General features: G+C 42.2%; 1 protein-coding gene across 2 annotated transcripts in view; it reads left to right on the top strand.

The window, feature by feature from the left end:
• Positions 1 to 16,789, top strand: part of vac14 (vac14 homolog (S. cerevisiae)) — a 345,026-nt gene that overhangs the window by 157,199 nt on the left and 171,038 nt on the right. For both annotated transcript variants that reach the window (XM_072547648.1, XM_072547649.1), the window contains one exon: positions 16,204 to 16,336. In XM_072547648.1, the coding sequence (XP_072403749.1) occupies positions 16,204 to 16,336 (133 nt within the window). The remainder of the gene's footprint in view (positions 1 to 16,203; positions 16,337 to 16,789) is intronic.

Genomic DNA, 16,789 nt, shown 5'->3' with positions numbered 1-16,789 from the left:
CTACATGGACTTTAGTAAATCCTTTGACAATATCCCTCATGGCAGACAGGTGCAAAAAGGTGAAGTCACATGGTATCAGGAGTGGGCTGGCAAGGTGCAAACAGAACTGGTTTAATCAGAGGAGACGGTGGGTAGCAGTGGAAGGATGCTTTTCAGAATGGAGGGTTGTGATGAGTGGTGTTCCACAGGGATCAATGCTGGGACCTCTGCTGATCATTGTCTACATAAATGATTTGGAAAGTCAAGTACATGTGGAAATTATAGAGTGAATGGCAGAATCCTTAGGAGCATTTATATGCAGAGGGATCTGAATGTGAAGATCCACACATCACTGAAGATGGCAGTGTAGCTAGGTGAGGTTGTTTTTAAAAAAAACAATGGCATGCTTGCCTTCGTTGGAAGGGGCATTGAGTATAAGGTACGTTATGCAGCAGCTTTATAGAACTTTAGTTAGGCCATACTTGGAAAATTGCATACAGTTCTGGTTTCCACACTGCCAGAGGATGTGGATGGTATGGGGAGTTTTAGCAATGAAGAAAGATTGGAGTGACTGGATTTTGTTTTCACTGGAATGCAGGAGGTTGAGGGACAACCTGGTTGAAGTTTATATGATGGTGAATGGCATGGATAGAGTGGGAAGTGTTAGGCTTTTTCCCAGGGTGATGGGGTCAATTATTGGGAGACACAGGTTCAAGGTGTAGAGGGGGAGGGGTTTAAAAGAGATGTGCGTTGCAAGTTTTCCACACCAAGGGTGGTGAGTGCCTGGAACGTGCTGCCAGAGATGGTGATGGAAGCAGACACAATAGCAGCATTCCAAAAACACCTGGACAAATGCATGGTTAGGAAGGGAGTAGAGGAAAAAGGATATTGTAATTGAAGAGAGTTTTAGTATGGAAACATGTGTCAGATCAGGTTTGGAGGCCTGAAAGGCCTGTTCCTGTGCTTGTACTGTTCTTTGTTCTTTGAGATTAAGCGAAGATGTTTGTGCAATGAACGCAAAAGGAATTCCCGATATCTCTAAATGGTCAGACCTTTTTGTCTTCATCCATTCTCTTTGTTGCTTTGAGAAATATTTTGCCCTATAGTATGGTAGTTCTCCAATGATGTGTTGTGTCAGCCTCAATGTTTCAAACACGGCTCTTTGTGAAAATGGCTGCCTTCTGTTGTCCTCCATTTCAAACCTCCAGAGACCCGATAATTGTGATGGACTTTGTTTGTAGTGGAACAGTTTCCTGACCACTGTTTGATTGTAAAGTACTCTAAATTGGAATTATTCCCATCTCTGTTATGCTGATAACAACTGAAACCCAGAAACACAAATGCTTTACTTGCATTGTGCTCTCTTGGGTTTGTTACTTTTGTGCATCTGTGCGGATGCCAGCTCCAAACTGGGGATAAGTGGTGCTGACTGGACAGACATGATTCACTCCCTTTTGTCTTTTGGCCAGTGACTCCAGCAGAAAGCTATGTTAAGCATGTATCAAAATAATTTCTGGAATTGGACAGAAACCGTTGATTATTGGCAGATGTTGAAGGCCTCATGAGCAGTAGAGCAAAGATTTTCAGAGGAATCTTGCTGAATTTCTGTGCACAATGTAGCTCAAAGTCAATTTTTTGAGGACGACATGGGTTCACTAGTCTAGAGTTTCATTTTTAGTTTTTAAGTATCAAGATATGGTTTTACAGTCTCTCTCAAGTAGTTGTTCCTGGTGCCAGTCCAGTTTGAATGCATGGACAGATGATTTTATTGGGCTTGGAAGAAGTTATATTGGACTCGAAATGTTAACTCTGTTTTTCCCTTCACAGTTACTACCAGACCTGTCAAGTGTTACCAGCACTTTGCTTTTATTTCAGATTTTCAGCATCCACGGTATTTTTATTTCTTTCTCTGCTTATAGACGTGTATTAAGCACAAACCTATCCCTTTCAATGTCCCACAGGTTCAGTAGCCTGATCTACAGGATAGTAATGGTCAGTATGATCATGCTCTTGCACCAACTTTGCCATTGTCCCGCTTTTGATCAGGAATCTGGTGATGCAGATTTCAGTAGAAGTTCTTATATAAACTATCTTCTTGTATCTCTCTGCTTGTGACCTCTGACCGGGTAGGAGTGTTCCCCCAGTTGGTGATACTTGTACAAAATTGTTGTCAGTTTTGTCATCCATCAGAATTGTGCAAAGTTGTTCACTCATTCTTTCCATATCTAACCCTAAGCCCAACCTTGAGCAATGATTTGTATTAGGTTTTCCCAAACCCTGGGCACCTAGTCAGATTGGAGAACCTCAGCCGAGAGTAAATCAGACATTGACCTGGTGGCCTGATGATCTTTACAGGCTGTGTACCTTAATAAGTAATTACTCTTTCCATTACGTGCAACTTATTGAAAAGATGAATATGTCTACTTGGCTGAAACACTTGTGCTTCCTGAGAGCACTCTTTGTGTTAGTTCAGTCAGCGATGGCACTTTGCAGTTGAAGGCCTGATGACTATATGTAATATTTAACATTCGGAGAGCTCCATTAAAGGCAGCTTTTCCTGGGTTGTGCACATGGCCAGCCTTTGGGAGTCTGAAGAATTCCCAGAAAACCGATCCATGTCTGCAGGCTGATCGTGACCCAGTTCTGATACTTAGTCGGCTGAATTAGCCAGTCTCTTTAATTTGGGATGCCACACTTAGCTAGGTCATGATTAGAAAGTCTAATATCAGCCTGGATTGCTCTCCACTGCTAAAGGGGCGCAGCCAATGTAGGTGTTGGAGAGGAAAATATTGGGCTTGACCACTTTGTCTCGACTCCTCCTAGATCTAGGTTTGTGCCTGAAAGGTTTGGTCGTTTGGGTGAGGTGCCAGGAGCTCTTGGCTCTTGTGGAGTGGCTCTCTAGCACAAAGCCATATTGTCCTGTCACCCCTACTCTGAAACTAACCATGCCAGCTGTCCTCACTGAGAATCCTCTCGACTGAAACCATTGTGTGCTATATTCCATTGACTTCCAAGGACAAGAAATACTGAAGCAAAAACAGAAATTGCTGGAAGATCTCAAATCTGTAGAAACAAATCAAAGTTAACACTTTGGGTCAAGTGACCCTTCTTCAGAACTGATGGTAGCTACAAAAAGGGTGGTTTTATGTAGAAGATAGGGTGTATAATTTGACTCCCAGTCTATTGTATTGTAGCAATTGGGTGTGAGCAGAGGATATCCAATGTTAACCCATGTGAGGGGTAGGGCATGGGGTAGCCTCCTCAATCTGACCTGGCAATGGAATGCTCCTGGTATTGCTTCTTGCAGTTGAAGCAGTGTTGCCAGGGAGACTGTGCTGTAGTGGCAGGAGCAGCATGTGGAGCTGATTGTTTAATTAATCTCTCAGTTTAGGTGCAGAAACGTGGATTCTTCAGTCAAACTGAGGAGCAGTTATTGTCGTCAAAATATCACAGACACAGGTGTTCTGTGGCTCGGCGTCTTCGCAAATGTGGCTCCTTCTCCAATCTCTCAAATTATGGTTCGATCGTGATTAATGGGAGTATTTGATCATTTAGCCAGAGGAGTATGGAAAATCATTACCTAACAGTTCAATCCATTTTAATTTAAAACAAATATGTTAATGCCCCATCTTGTACATCTGAGCTGACTCTAAATCCTTCACATATGCTTGTTCCATGCCTGTTACTGTAGTTTTTTATGTTAATGTGAATCTCTGAAGCAGTTGGTGTCAGAAAAGGTCAAGCTCTTGACTGTAACAGTAGGATACTGTTCGGGTTTTCTTCATAATTAATGGACCCCTGAAAAATATCTACAGTCCATCTTTCAAAGCTTTCCATTCCCATCGTTTCACGTATGGATCATTATTTAGAAGCGCAGGTCCTCTGCTATTTTTGCCTTTGCAATTTACAGCCCTTTCTGATGGAAAACGGTAGATTCAAATGCACCACTCCAATTCCCAATCTGAACCAAACCATCCAGGTCACCCTCGAACAGAGCAAGAATTGAAACCTGAGTTAAATGACTTGTAAAGATCATTTGAACCAAAATGTAATAGGAGCAGCATCAGTCAAGGCTTGCTTTTAGTCTTGGTCACAGAAGAAGCGTATGTATGTGTATGTCAGGATGGGCAAGTTTCATGTAGTGTACATCTTAATTGGTCTTAGAACTGCTGCTGTAACTGTCATGGTCCAAACTTTCTCAACAACCTTCACAGGGAGACGATGGCAGACCGATCAATTCACTGTTCTACTAATCCAGAGACCCAGGTTATTCTCTGGGAATATGGACCCTAATTCCAGAAAGGCAGCTGGGAAATTTGAATTCCATTAACATATCTGGAATATAAAGTCTCCATAATGCTGACCATGAAATTATCTATGATTATTATAAAAGCCATCTGGTTCAGTAATGTCTCGTGAAATCTGCCTCTCTTATTGTCTAGCTGATACATTACTCCAGACCCACAGCAATGTGGTTGGCTCTTAACTGCCCTCTGAAATGGCCAAGCAAGCAACTCAGTTCCGGGATGGGCAACAAATGTTTGCATCCTGTGAAATAGAAACTTTGGAATCCTTATTTGGAATAGTTTCCATTTAGGAAGGATGTCAAGAAGCATTTTCTGTCCCACAGCGTAGTAGAAACAATTAATTGGAACAATGTTCTGAATCCCTGAACTTAAACCAATATGTTGAGCAGTGATTTCAGGCACCCTGCTACTCAGCTCAGTGGGTATTTAAAGATGATCATCTCTTTCAATCTTGGTTTTACACTGAGTGGAGCCCATGCTGTTCAGGACTGATCTCTGGATGTGCTTTCTCATGATCTTTCTTTACTGTGGTGATTGCTTTCTCATTGCTTCACTCTGAACAGCTAATTTAAGGCACATTAGGAAAATCAAATCAGCTTTGCTAGTGCCGATGTTAAATATTTAAAGATGTCATTTTAAATGAGGTCAAAAAATTAAAAGCAGTTTCTTCCACTCTTGCTCGAAATTTTTCAAATCAAATATAAAATGGTGGGAGGGGAAGTATTAAACACAATCAGAAATATAACCTGTGCTGTTGGCATTTCTTGTTTGCTTTTTCCGTCATCCTATGCCCCAAAAGCAATAAGGTAGTTCCACACGGCATCAACTACATGGTAATCATCTTTGTGTTAATATACATAGTGAGTACCAGCAGGCTGAGACACCTTAGAAGTTAGCACAGCCAAGCCTGACTTACAACTGTTCAGGGTGTCTACCAGTACTTTAGGCAAGTTGGAATAGAAAATAAGTAGTGTTCTGCCACTGATTCCTACACCCCGAGAAGTGGAACTAAATGTGCTTACCAGAGAGCAATGAAGCCACCTGCTTACAGACCCATCAGTCCAACAAATCCATGCCAACCTGATAATCTAAATTAATCTAGTCCTATTTCAGCCTAAGTGCGCTCAGCTCTTCCTATTCATATTCCCATAAAGATGCCTTTCAAATGTTATAATTGTGCCAGCCTCCATCACTTCCTCTGGCAGCTCATTCCACACATGCACTGCACTCTGCATGAAAATGTTGTCCCTTAGGTCCCTTTTAAATCTTTCCCCTCGCTCCTTAAAACTCATGCCTGCTAGTTTTGGACTCCCCTATCTGTGGGAAAAGGTCTTGACTATTCACCCTATCCATGGCCCTCATGATTTTAGAAACTTTTATAAGGTCACCCCTCAGCCTCTGGCATTCCAGGGAAAATAACCGTAGCCTATTCAGTCTCTCCCTATAGCTCAAACCGTCCAACCCTGGCAACATCCTTGTAAGACTTTTCTGGACCCTTTCGAGTTTAACAACACCATATGGCAGGGAGACCAGAATTGAACGCAGTATTCCAAAAGTGGCCTAACCAATGTCCTGTACAGCTACAACATAACTGCTATACTCAATGCACTGACCAATAAAGGCAAGCATGCCAAACACCGCCTTCACTCCTCTGTCTACATGAGAGACTCTTCAGGGACAAAATTGGCGAACACTTCGCACACAGGATGCTAGAGGTTTTCCTCTCCACGCAATGCATTTGATGCGAGATCAATTGTTCATTAAAAAAATAAAATTGTTTTTTCTGTTAACCAAAATTAAGGGATGTGAAGCAGGGACAGGTCAGTCAAGGTCAGTTGTAGATCAGTCATGATCCCATTGAACAGCAGAACAGACTGAAGGGGCTAAATTTCTCCCCGGTGCCCAAACACCTATCCAAACATGTGTAGATGCTGAGGTATACTGTATCGCTGTTCTGGCTTAAGCTATTAGAGACCACAGGTTAATGTTGGATCTTTTTGGTCTGTGTGCTTCCGAGGACATGGTTTTACCTTGAGGTGGTAGATTTTAAACCATGAAATGACTTTGAAATTGCTGGGTAGGAGAACTGTATGCATATCTGTGATCTTAAAAATGGAACTAAGCAAACACTTAATTTTTCATTGCCGATAGTGGGGAGTTGGGTGAAGTCAGACTGTTGGAATACTGTCTCACCATGAGCATTGCATTAGTCTGATAGCTGTCTGTCATAACTTATCACCGATATCCACCAAGGGATAAATAGTAAATTCATAGTAACTTTGGTGTTGCAGGGAATGAGCAATAATAGTTAGGAGGAAGATTCCAAATTATTTGTCATCAGTTAGGTTTTGAGATTTTCCAGTAGATGGGGTTTCATTCCAGGAATAGGAGAGTCACTAACAAGGCCAACCCTAAATACACACAATAGAATGAATTAAGAATTGGTGTAGGCCTTTCAGCCCACAAGCCTGCTTCTTGATTCAATGAGATATTAGCCCATCTAATCACAGTCTCAGTTCCTATTCCTGCCTACCCTCTGATTGACTTGGACTGCCTTGTTAGTCAAGAATCTAACAGCAGGTATTTCATACTTAAAATATGAAATAACCTTACCTTTACCATTAATGGGGCAGAGGGGTTCAAAGATAGCCCTCGAAAGAAAATGTCTCCTTATTTCCATCTTAAATGGGAGGCCTCTAATTTTTAAACTATGTCCCCTAGTATTAGTCTGTCCTCCAAGGGGGAGCATCCTTTAAGCACCCATCTTGTCACGTTCCCTCAGGATCTTGAATATTTCAAAACTAATGCCTATACTTCAGTGGATACAGCCTTTCACCTTTCCAGGTTTCAGTCAAGTCATCAGTTCTGTGAACTGTTTCGCGTATCTTTATATCTTTTAAATGATGAGACAAAAACTGTACTCCACATGTGGTCTGATCAAAGCCACGTAGAGTTGTAGTAAATCTTCCTTGCTCTTGTATTCCAATCCCCCACGATAAACAGCAACATTCTTTTTAATCACTTGATGTACCTCCATACTTACCTTTTGTAATTCAGGTACTAGCACAACTCATTTCTGATGTTCCTCAGAATTCTGCAGCTCGTCTCTACTTAAATAATAGGAGGGATTTGAGAAAAAACTTTCTCATGCAGAAGGTGGTAGCAGTTCTGGAATACACTGCCTGGGAAGATAGTTGACACAGGTAGTTTCACAATCTTTAAGAAGTAGTTGATGGTATAGGTTCATCTTGGAGCGCAGTTACTAGCGGTGTTCCACAAGGATCTGTTTTGGAACCATTGCTGTTTGTCATTTTTATAAATGACCTGGAGGAGGGGCTTGAAGGCTGAGTGAGCAAGTTTGCGGATGACACGAAAGTCGGTGGAGTTGTGGACAGCGAAGAAGGATGTGGCAGGTTACAGCACGATATAGATAAGTTGCAGAGCTGGGCAGTAAGGTGGCAAATGGAATTCAATGTAGCTAAGTGTGAAGTCATTCACTTTGGTAGGAGTAACAAGAAGATGGATTACTGGGCTAATGGTAGACTACTTGGTAGAGTGGATGAGCAGAGGGATCTTGGTGTCCATGTACACAGATCTTTGAAAGTTGCCACCCAGGTAAATAGTGCTGTGAAGAAGGCATATGGTGTACTGGACTTTATTGGTAGAGGAATTGAGTTCCGGAGTCCTGAGGTCATGTTGTATAAGACTCTGGTGCGGCCTCATCTGGAGTATTGTGTGCAGTTTTGGTCGCCATACTATAGGAAGGATGTGGAGGCATTGGAACGAGTACAGAGGAGGTTTACCAGGATGTTGCCTGGCATGGTAGGAAGATCGTATGAGGAAAGGCTGAGGCACTTGGGGCTGTTTTCATTGGCGAAAAGAAGGTTTAGGGGAGATTTGATAGAGGTGTATAAGATGATTAGGGGTTTAGATAGGGTTGACAGTGAGAACCTTTTTCCGCGTATGGTGTCAGCTGTTGCTAGGGGGCATAGCTTTAAATTAAGGGGTGGTAGGTATAGGACAGATGTTAGGGGTAGATTTTTTACTCAGCGGGTTGTGAGTTCATGGAATGCCCTGCCAGTAGCAGTGGTGGACTCTCCCTCTTTATGGTCATTTAAGCGGGCATTGGACAGGCATATGGAGGTTATTGGGCTAGTGTAGGTTAGGTAGGCTTTGGTCGGTGCAACATCGAGGGCCGAAGGGCCTGTACTGTGCTGTATTTTTCTATGTTCTATGTTCTATAAGTGCTTGGATGACCTCTTGAAATGTCATACAATTCAAGGCTGTGGACCGAATGTTGAAAGATGGGACTAGTGTAGATTTCATGCAACTTTGGAGGTACAGACTTGATGGGCCACACTGTCTGATTCTACAAATATACTGCTTTTCTAATCTGCATGCCAAAGTGGACAAATTCCCACATCATACTCCATCTGCCAAGCTTTTGCCCAGTCACTTTACCTCTCCATTTCTCTTTGAGATTCCTTATGTTGCCTTCACAACTTATTTTCCTACCAATCTTCACATCATCTGCAAATTTAGCAATCATGCATTCAGCCCTTGCATTCAAGTCGTTAAAATAAATTGTAGTTAGTTGATCCCTCAGCACTTAGCCTTTGGCATTCCAGTTGACAACTTGAAAATTACCCATTTATGCCAACTCACTACTTATTGTTAGCTAACTAATCCCCTGTCCATGCTAACATATTACCTTCGATGCCATGGCAACTTCTGAAAATGGAAAGACAGCACAGTTACTCTTGAGAAAGTGATAGTAAATTGCCACCTTGGACCACTGCAGTCTATCTTGTGAAGGTACACCGACAGTGCTGTTAGGCAGCAAGTTTCAGATTTCTGACCTTGTGAGAGTAAGGGAACAATGATATTGTTCTCCGTCGGGGTACTGTATGGCTGGGTGATGCCCTGCAGGTCATGATTCCTCTTCTGCTTCTGCTCTGTGGTCGCAGTTGTAGAGGCCTAGTGACTTGCTGCAGGGCATCATACAGTTGGCACACAATGCTGTTGCCCTTGTGTACTGGTGGTGGGGTGAGTCAAGGTTTATGGTATGGATGGGTAGTTAATCTCATCAACTTTGTCTGACTGCTCTCTCCTGGATAGTGTCAAGCTGCTTCAGTGTTGTTGGAGCTGTGTTCAGCCTGGCAAATAGAAAGCATTTCAACACTTTAAATTTCTGTGCAAACGAGTGTGGCTCATTTGGTGCCTCCAGTCTACCTTAATTTAGACTTGATGTATATCACCCAGTTATTTGAAAATGAAGGTCATACTTCTGGTTCACAGTCTCAGGATATAAGTTAGAACATTTAGGAGTGAGATGAGGAAAGATTCCTTATCGCAAAGGATAGTGAACGTGTGGATCTCTCTACCACAGAAGACTGTGGAGTTCGAACAATTGAATATAAACAAAGGTAGAGGCAGATTTTTAGATTCTAAACGCATCAAGTGGCCTGGGGAGAAAGCAGGTGTATAGCATTGAAATAGACACTTGGCCATGATCTTATTGAATGGCAGAGCAAGCTCAAAGGGCTGAACGGGCTACTTCTGCTTTCAATGTTTATTGAACTGGGTCTTCTGATGTCATACCAGTGCCTACTCGATTCCAACATTCTAATATCATCCGGCTGCTGTCAGACCTTTTTAGTTAATCTCTCTTTGATCACCTGCCCTTCCTGGCACTCTGAGAATCCCAGCCTATTGTCACCAGTTGTTACTGCTAGGTGTACCTCATGTTTCTCCCTCTTTGCAGCCTTGTTGCCTTGCACCCAAGGCCATGAGTCTTCACCGAGGCTGCTTGATGAAGGAATTCCTCTGAGTAGAGAAATCTGGTTATCCTGCACTTGGCGGCTGGTTAGAGAGTGACCAAGGCAGATACCAGGTAAGATTGATTGCTTTTAGTAATTAAGGATAGAGCATAGACCAAGAAAACAGAAGAGGTTCACTTGCATCATAAAGCTACTGAAATGATCTGCTGTTAGAGTCGCAGAGATGTACAGCACAGTTGCAACCCGTCCATGCCAACCCAATCTAGTCCCACCTGCAGCACCCAGCCCATATGCCTCCAAACCCTTCCGATTCATATACCCATCCAAATGCCTCTTAAGTGTTTCAATTGTACCAACCTCCACCACTTCCTCTGACAACTCATTCCATACACTTGAAAAGGTTGCCCCTTATATCTCTTTTATATCTTTCCCCTCTCACCCTAAACCTATGCCCTCTAGTTCTGGACTCTGCAACCCCAGGGAAAAAACTTTGCCTATTTACCCTATCCGTGCCCCTCATGATTTTATAAACCTCTATAAGATCACCCCTCAGTCTCTGACGCTCCAGGGAAAACAGTCCCAGCCTGTTGAGCCTCTCCCTTTAGCTCAAATCCTCCAACCCTGGCAACATTCTTGTAAATCTTTTCTGAACCCTTTCAAGTTTCACAACATCCTTCCAATACAAAGGAGACCAGAAATTGCACGCAATGTTCCAACTGTGGCCTAACCAATGTCCTGTACAGCCGCAGCATGACCTCCCAACTCCTGTACTCAATACTCTGACCAATAAAGGAAAGCATACCAAACGCCTTCTTCACTATCCTATTTACCTGCGACTTCACTTTCAAGGAGCCATGAACCTGCACTCCAAGGTCTCTTTGTTCAGCAACACTCCTTAAGACCTTACCATTAAGTGTATAAGTCCTGATAAGGTTTGCTTTCCCAAAATTCAGCACCTCACATTTATCTGAATTAAACTCCATCTGCCACTTCTCAGCCCATTGGCCCATCTGATCAAGATCCCGTTGTAATCCAAGGTAACCTTCTTCACTGTCCACTACACCTCCAATTTTGGTGTACTAACTATACCTCTTATGCTCACATCCAAATCATTTATATAAATGATGAAAAGTGATGGACCCAGCACCGATCCTTGTGGCACTCCACTGGTCACAGGCCTCCAGTCTGAAAAACAACCTTCCACCACCACCCTCTGTTGTAAGGAGATCTCAGCTATCTGTAAGAATAATAGGGTGATTATGGTAGGGGAGTTTAACTTTCCAAACATAGACTGGGACTGCCATATTATTAAGGGTTTAGATGGAAAGGAATTTGTTAAGTGTGTACAAGAAAATTTTCTGATTCCGTATATGGATGTATCTGCTAAAGGTGCAAAACTTGCCCTACTCTTGGAAAATAAGGCAGGGCAGGTGACTGAGGTGTTTTTCACTTCTATATTAAAATGATTAAAGGGGGTTATGAAGAAAAGTTGAACAGTTTGGACCTACATCCATGGGAGTTTGAAAGAGAGGGGTGATCTCATTAAAACATGTAAGATCCTGAGGGAGTTGACTGGGTAAATCCCTGGAGGATGTTTCCTCAGCAGGAGGTCAGAACATAAGGCACAGGTCAAGAATAACAGGTCACTATATTATGATGGAGATTAAAACTAAAATTCTGTGTGTCTTTGTTATGTAGCGTAAACTGGGCAAATGGATTTATTCCAAGCCAGTTTAGATTTTTTGTAGAGTAAGGAGTCAGGGTTCTGGATGCAGATGGGAAGGTGGAATTGAGGCCATTATCAGATCAGCCGTGATGTTATTCAATGACAGAACGGAGTTGAAGAGCTTTGAAATCCAGCGTTCCTAGACTGCTCAGTCAAATACCCTCATCTTAGTCAGAAGATTGTTAGTTCAAGTCTCATTCTTACGCACAAAATCTAGGCTGTTGTTCACAGTGCAGTTCTGAGGGACAGCTGCACGATTGAGCGATGCTGCTTTTCAATGAAATGTTAAACCAAGACCCTGTCTAGTTTGCTATTCTAGTAGACGTGCAATAGTTGATTAAACCGCATGCATCACTAATGCTTGTTCTTTCCGTCCTCCCAACCATCCCAGCAGGTAGAAAGTTGACGTTTTCACCATACTTAAGTGCGCCTCTACATACTTTATTCATGATGACAACCTACGTTTTTACAATACCTTTTAGGAAAGCATTTTAAAACCTCTGAGACATTTTTTTAATTGCTTAAGGACATATATTTACCACGTCAAGGGCAGTGGTGGTTGCTCATCCATAGATGGCCTTTGAAGGTGATGGTGAGCCAACATTATGAACTGCCGTAAGTCTATCTTTAAGGAAAACCGGCAACAAAAAATCTTTAGGATGTCCAACAACTTAATACAATATATATTTTGTTTTAGGAGAATGTTAGGGAGGAGGAGGAGGGAAGTTGCGGGGTTTCTGAGAGACTTCACGAGCATGGCTGTGTGACTTTGTGGCCATTCCGTGGTTGTTGGAGGTGAGAGAGATCCAAATCAGAACTTGCTTCAGAGCAATAGCAGACTCAGATATTTTGGAGACATGAGGAGGTTGGAAATGAGATGGTTGGTCGACTGGCAGAATTATACTTATTTTAATACAGCCATGGATATGGGTGTCACTGGCTGGGCCAGCATTTATTGCCCATCCCTAATTACCCAGAGGGCAGTTAAGAGTCAACCCCATTGCTGAAAGTCTGGAGTCATGAATGCCAGACCAGAGAAGGTTTTCTGATTACTTTCCTGGCCATCTGAGCCAGAATGGGTTTTTCTGACAATTGACGACAGATTCATGGTCATCATTAGACTCTTAATTCCAGATTTTTATTGAATTCAGATTCCCCAAACTGCGATGGCAGGATTCAAACCAGTGTCTCCCAAACATTACCTGGCTGTCTAGATTAACAAACTAGCAAGACTACCACTGGTCCATCATTTCCTCCTGAAAATGGTGGCAGGGTGTAATTCTAATGTCAATTAGAGTTTGAGACCAGGAAAAAATGTTGAGTGTTCTGTTTCATGAGAGCGAAGCCAAGGGAGTAGGAGGTTGGTCAAAAGGATGAGATGGGCTGAACAAGGAATAATTGGGACTAGGTTTTGGGAAAGATTGGGTTTGTAATTAGTAGGGGAGCCAACTAAAAGGATAATCTCCTATAACAGTCCCAGACAATCCATAAGCAGTTACGGAGACAGATAGTGATAAGCCATTTGGTTTCCTTTGTCCTTAGAGATGATCAGAGCATGGTGGTTATTTTTAGTTAAGGAGAAAGAAAATTTGTAATGGGCAAAACTACATCTCGGAAAATGTGAGAATTGCAGATGCTGGTGATCAGAGTTGAAGAATGTGGCACTGGAAAAGCACAGCCGATCAGGCAGCTTCCGAGGAGCAGGAGAATTCCTGATGAAGAGCTTATGCCTGAACCGTGAATTCTGTTGCTCCTCAGATGCTGCCTGACCAGCTGTGCTTTTCCAGCGCCCCTCACACTTCAACGCAGAATTACGTATGGTCATCATAACTTGTACTTTGCAGTGAAGACCCTGGTGGTCAAGCCATTTGATGTCATAGAACGTGCCGGACCTCTGTTGAAAACAAATCCAGGACTAGCAGGTGTCGTTTGGCTACACTGTTGGAATGTTAGCACCACTTTTAGTTGCCAGGAGTGTATCCTGGATCTACCACGAAGACCTAGTGGCGAGTGAGAGATCACATGACCATTCAAAGAGCTTCCTGCTGTTGTACTAATCTCATACTAGGTATTGCCATTTCGCTATTCCTGCACATTTCCCGGGTATGATTCTCTGAACACAACAGAATTCTGTATCGGCAGCAGCCATTACACTGGTGCTTTTTGTCCTATGCAGCCATAGTTTTTAATAAGTCAAGATGGACAAGAAGGTGTAGTTCACTCATCCAGTTAGCTGAGTGCAAGCTCAGTCCCCCTCTAGCTTTTACTGGTTTAGCATTGATCTTGACAGATTTTTTTGCTCCTTTTTTCATTTTAGAAATTTAATTCTGCATCTCCTATTTTGGAGAGCAGGTTGTTGCTTGTTAATCCCATAATTTGCAATAGCTGTCTCTATGCTGGTTTTTAGCTGAGAGTTCTGCTTGACTTACAGTTCCTATTAAGAATTTATGTTCAATATTTATACTTAGTTAAGGAGAGGAATCTCAGTAGATTGCAGCTAGATGACGGATGTTTTTCAGTTTCAGAACTTTATTTTGCTGTCCAGCTCTTTACCGTCAGAAATAAATATGGGGAATAATGGTTTCTGTATATTGCCTGCACAATGCACCTTAATAACACAAACTTGCTGCTGTGGCATTTTCTCGCGTGTCTGGGAATTGTGTGCACTGAATGCAGTTTTATGCTTGCGGCTAATGTTTACTTGGAATTAGCTTTTATCCTAAGGGCCATAGTACAATCTCAAACCCATCGAACTGGTCCAAGCACTATATGTTGAAACAGTACACCACAGCATTTGTCTGTATGGATCCAGACATAACTGGCAGTGAGCAGTTAGTTTACAGTCAGTTCCTACTCTGATTTTGGAATGATGCACTATTACTACATTAAAATGTGGATTTATGCCAATCTAGAAACCATCTATTCTCAAATGATGCGAAATGTGGAGGTTTGATTTTGCCCATAATCTAAACGAATACCAGATTCCTTTTTTATATGTATATGGATGCAGGAGAGGGTGGAAGGTGGTAGAGAGGTGCTTAAGGAGACTGACTTAACGCCATTATTCATCCCAACAAGAGTCTGTTTTACTCTTACCATAACAGCAGGGTATGTATGGTTACAAGATTCGTGCAGCACATCGATGTGGTATCTTTTTACAACTTCTTCCCAGTTAATGAAGTGAGCGAGTTGCAACTACTAGTCGCATACTAGGGTCAGGAAACATCTTAAATAAAGACTGAAAGAACCGCGGCTGCTGTAAATCAGAAAGAGAAGCAGCAATTGCTGGAAAAGCTCAGCACGTCTGGCAGCATCTGTGGAGAGAAAGCAGCGTTAACGTTTCAAATCGAGTGACCCTTCCTCAGTTCTGATTTGAAACGTTAATGCTGCTTTCTCTCTACAGATGCTGTCAGACGTGCTGAGCTTTTCCAGCAATTTCTGTTTTTGTTTATGAAATGTGTTGACTGTTCTGGCAGTACCAACAGTATGAAAAGTCATTTTTAGAATATTATCCTTTAGTGTCATGCAATACATTTGTGTGATCATAACTCATTGCCCAGTTTGATTCCACTGTGTGAGGGGCATGTAACCATGGATGTTTCACTTTAGTATGAGAGTGTTTTTAACAGTTAATCTTCACCATAGACTGTAATCACGTATGTCAGGTATTCCGACTTAGTAATAAGCAACAGTATCAAAAACTGAGGCATCAACTAAAAAGCAACACCCAAGACAAAAGTATGCCACTTTTTAAATCTCTTTTAAATTAGTTATTTAAATTTCTTAAGCATTTTGTCCAGCTCTTGTTCATAACTGGTGTGTAACCATTTGCATGTTCTGTAGCCTTACCTGGTACCCAATTATCATTCGACACAGATTTGCTTCTCCTTTTCTTTGAGCTACATAAAAGTCCTAATTTTTCTGATCGATGATCGTTCTCTAGCAAGTGTGTCTCCAAAACACTCCAAGTCAATTTTTCTACCTCTTCTGTAACTGACCAATAAGTTGCTGTTAACTGACATTTTCTGCTTGAAAGGTCCTCGAATTCTGTTTTACTGTTCAAACGTGTTACTGCCTTTCATTACATTTTGTACTGAAAATAATATTCAATTATGTGTTCAGTCTTTTAACAGGCAAACACTAAAAGTTAACTTTACTACAATGTCAAAATTAAATTATTGAAAAGCTCTGACCAGACCCTACTCAAATTGCAGACAAAATGGGAAAGCCCTTTGACTTGTCACTGACTTTGTTCCAAATCCCCACAGTCAAGTTGATGAAAAAAAATGTCTGGAATCTTTCCCAGTTTCCCCAAGGTAATCAGACATGGTGATGAGGCTTAACTTTCCTTCGGCCAGATGATGCTGTTGAAAAAGATGAAGTGTCTATTAATTTTCTTCTTATACTCTAGGGCCCCGAACGTTGGAATGCTCCCCCTCAACTCCCACCATGAACTCTTATTTCTTCAAGTTTATGGTCAACTTGCTGAAGCAGTTCAATAATGAGAAGAGACTGCTGGAAACACGAGGGCCTTTCATCATCCGGTAGGTGCTGAGTCCGTCACATCAGTTTTAGCGTTCTGGTGTCTGTTTTCCTCCACACCTGTCCTTCAGAAACCGTATGTATTGAACACAAGCACAAATGAGTGAGTGATCTGTTGAGAGTGATTAATTTGCCGCTTTTATATATTAAGTGTCATTAAGCCAATTTTGTCTTGAGAAGATGAGAAGTGTAGAATCATAGAATCCCTACAGTGCAAACAGAGGCCATTCAGCCCATTGAGTATGCACTGACCCTTCAAGAGCTTCCCACTCACCCACTCCAGCTTTAATGTGCCGAATTCACCTGACCTGCACATATTTGGATTGTGGGAGGAAACTAGAGCACCCGGAGGAAACCCACACAGACACGGGGAGAAATTGCAAACTCCACACAGTCACCCGAGGCTGGAATTGAACCTGGGTCCCTAGTGCTGTGAGGCAGCAGTGCAAACCACC

The sequence above is a fragment of the Chiloscyllium punctatum genome, chromosome 26 (genome assembly GCF_047496795.1).
Source record: "Chiloscyllium punctatum isolate Juve2018m chromosome 26, sChiPun1.3, whole genome shotgun sequence".
Lineage (NCBI taxonomy): Eukaryota > Metazoa > Chordata > Chondrichthyes > Orectolobiformes > Hemiscylliidae > Chiloscyllium > Chiloscyllium punctatum.
Note: the sequence above shows the minus strand (reverse complement) of the source record. Positions and strands in the feature narration are given on the sequence as shown.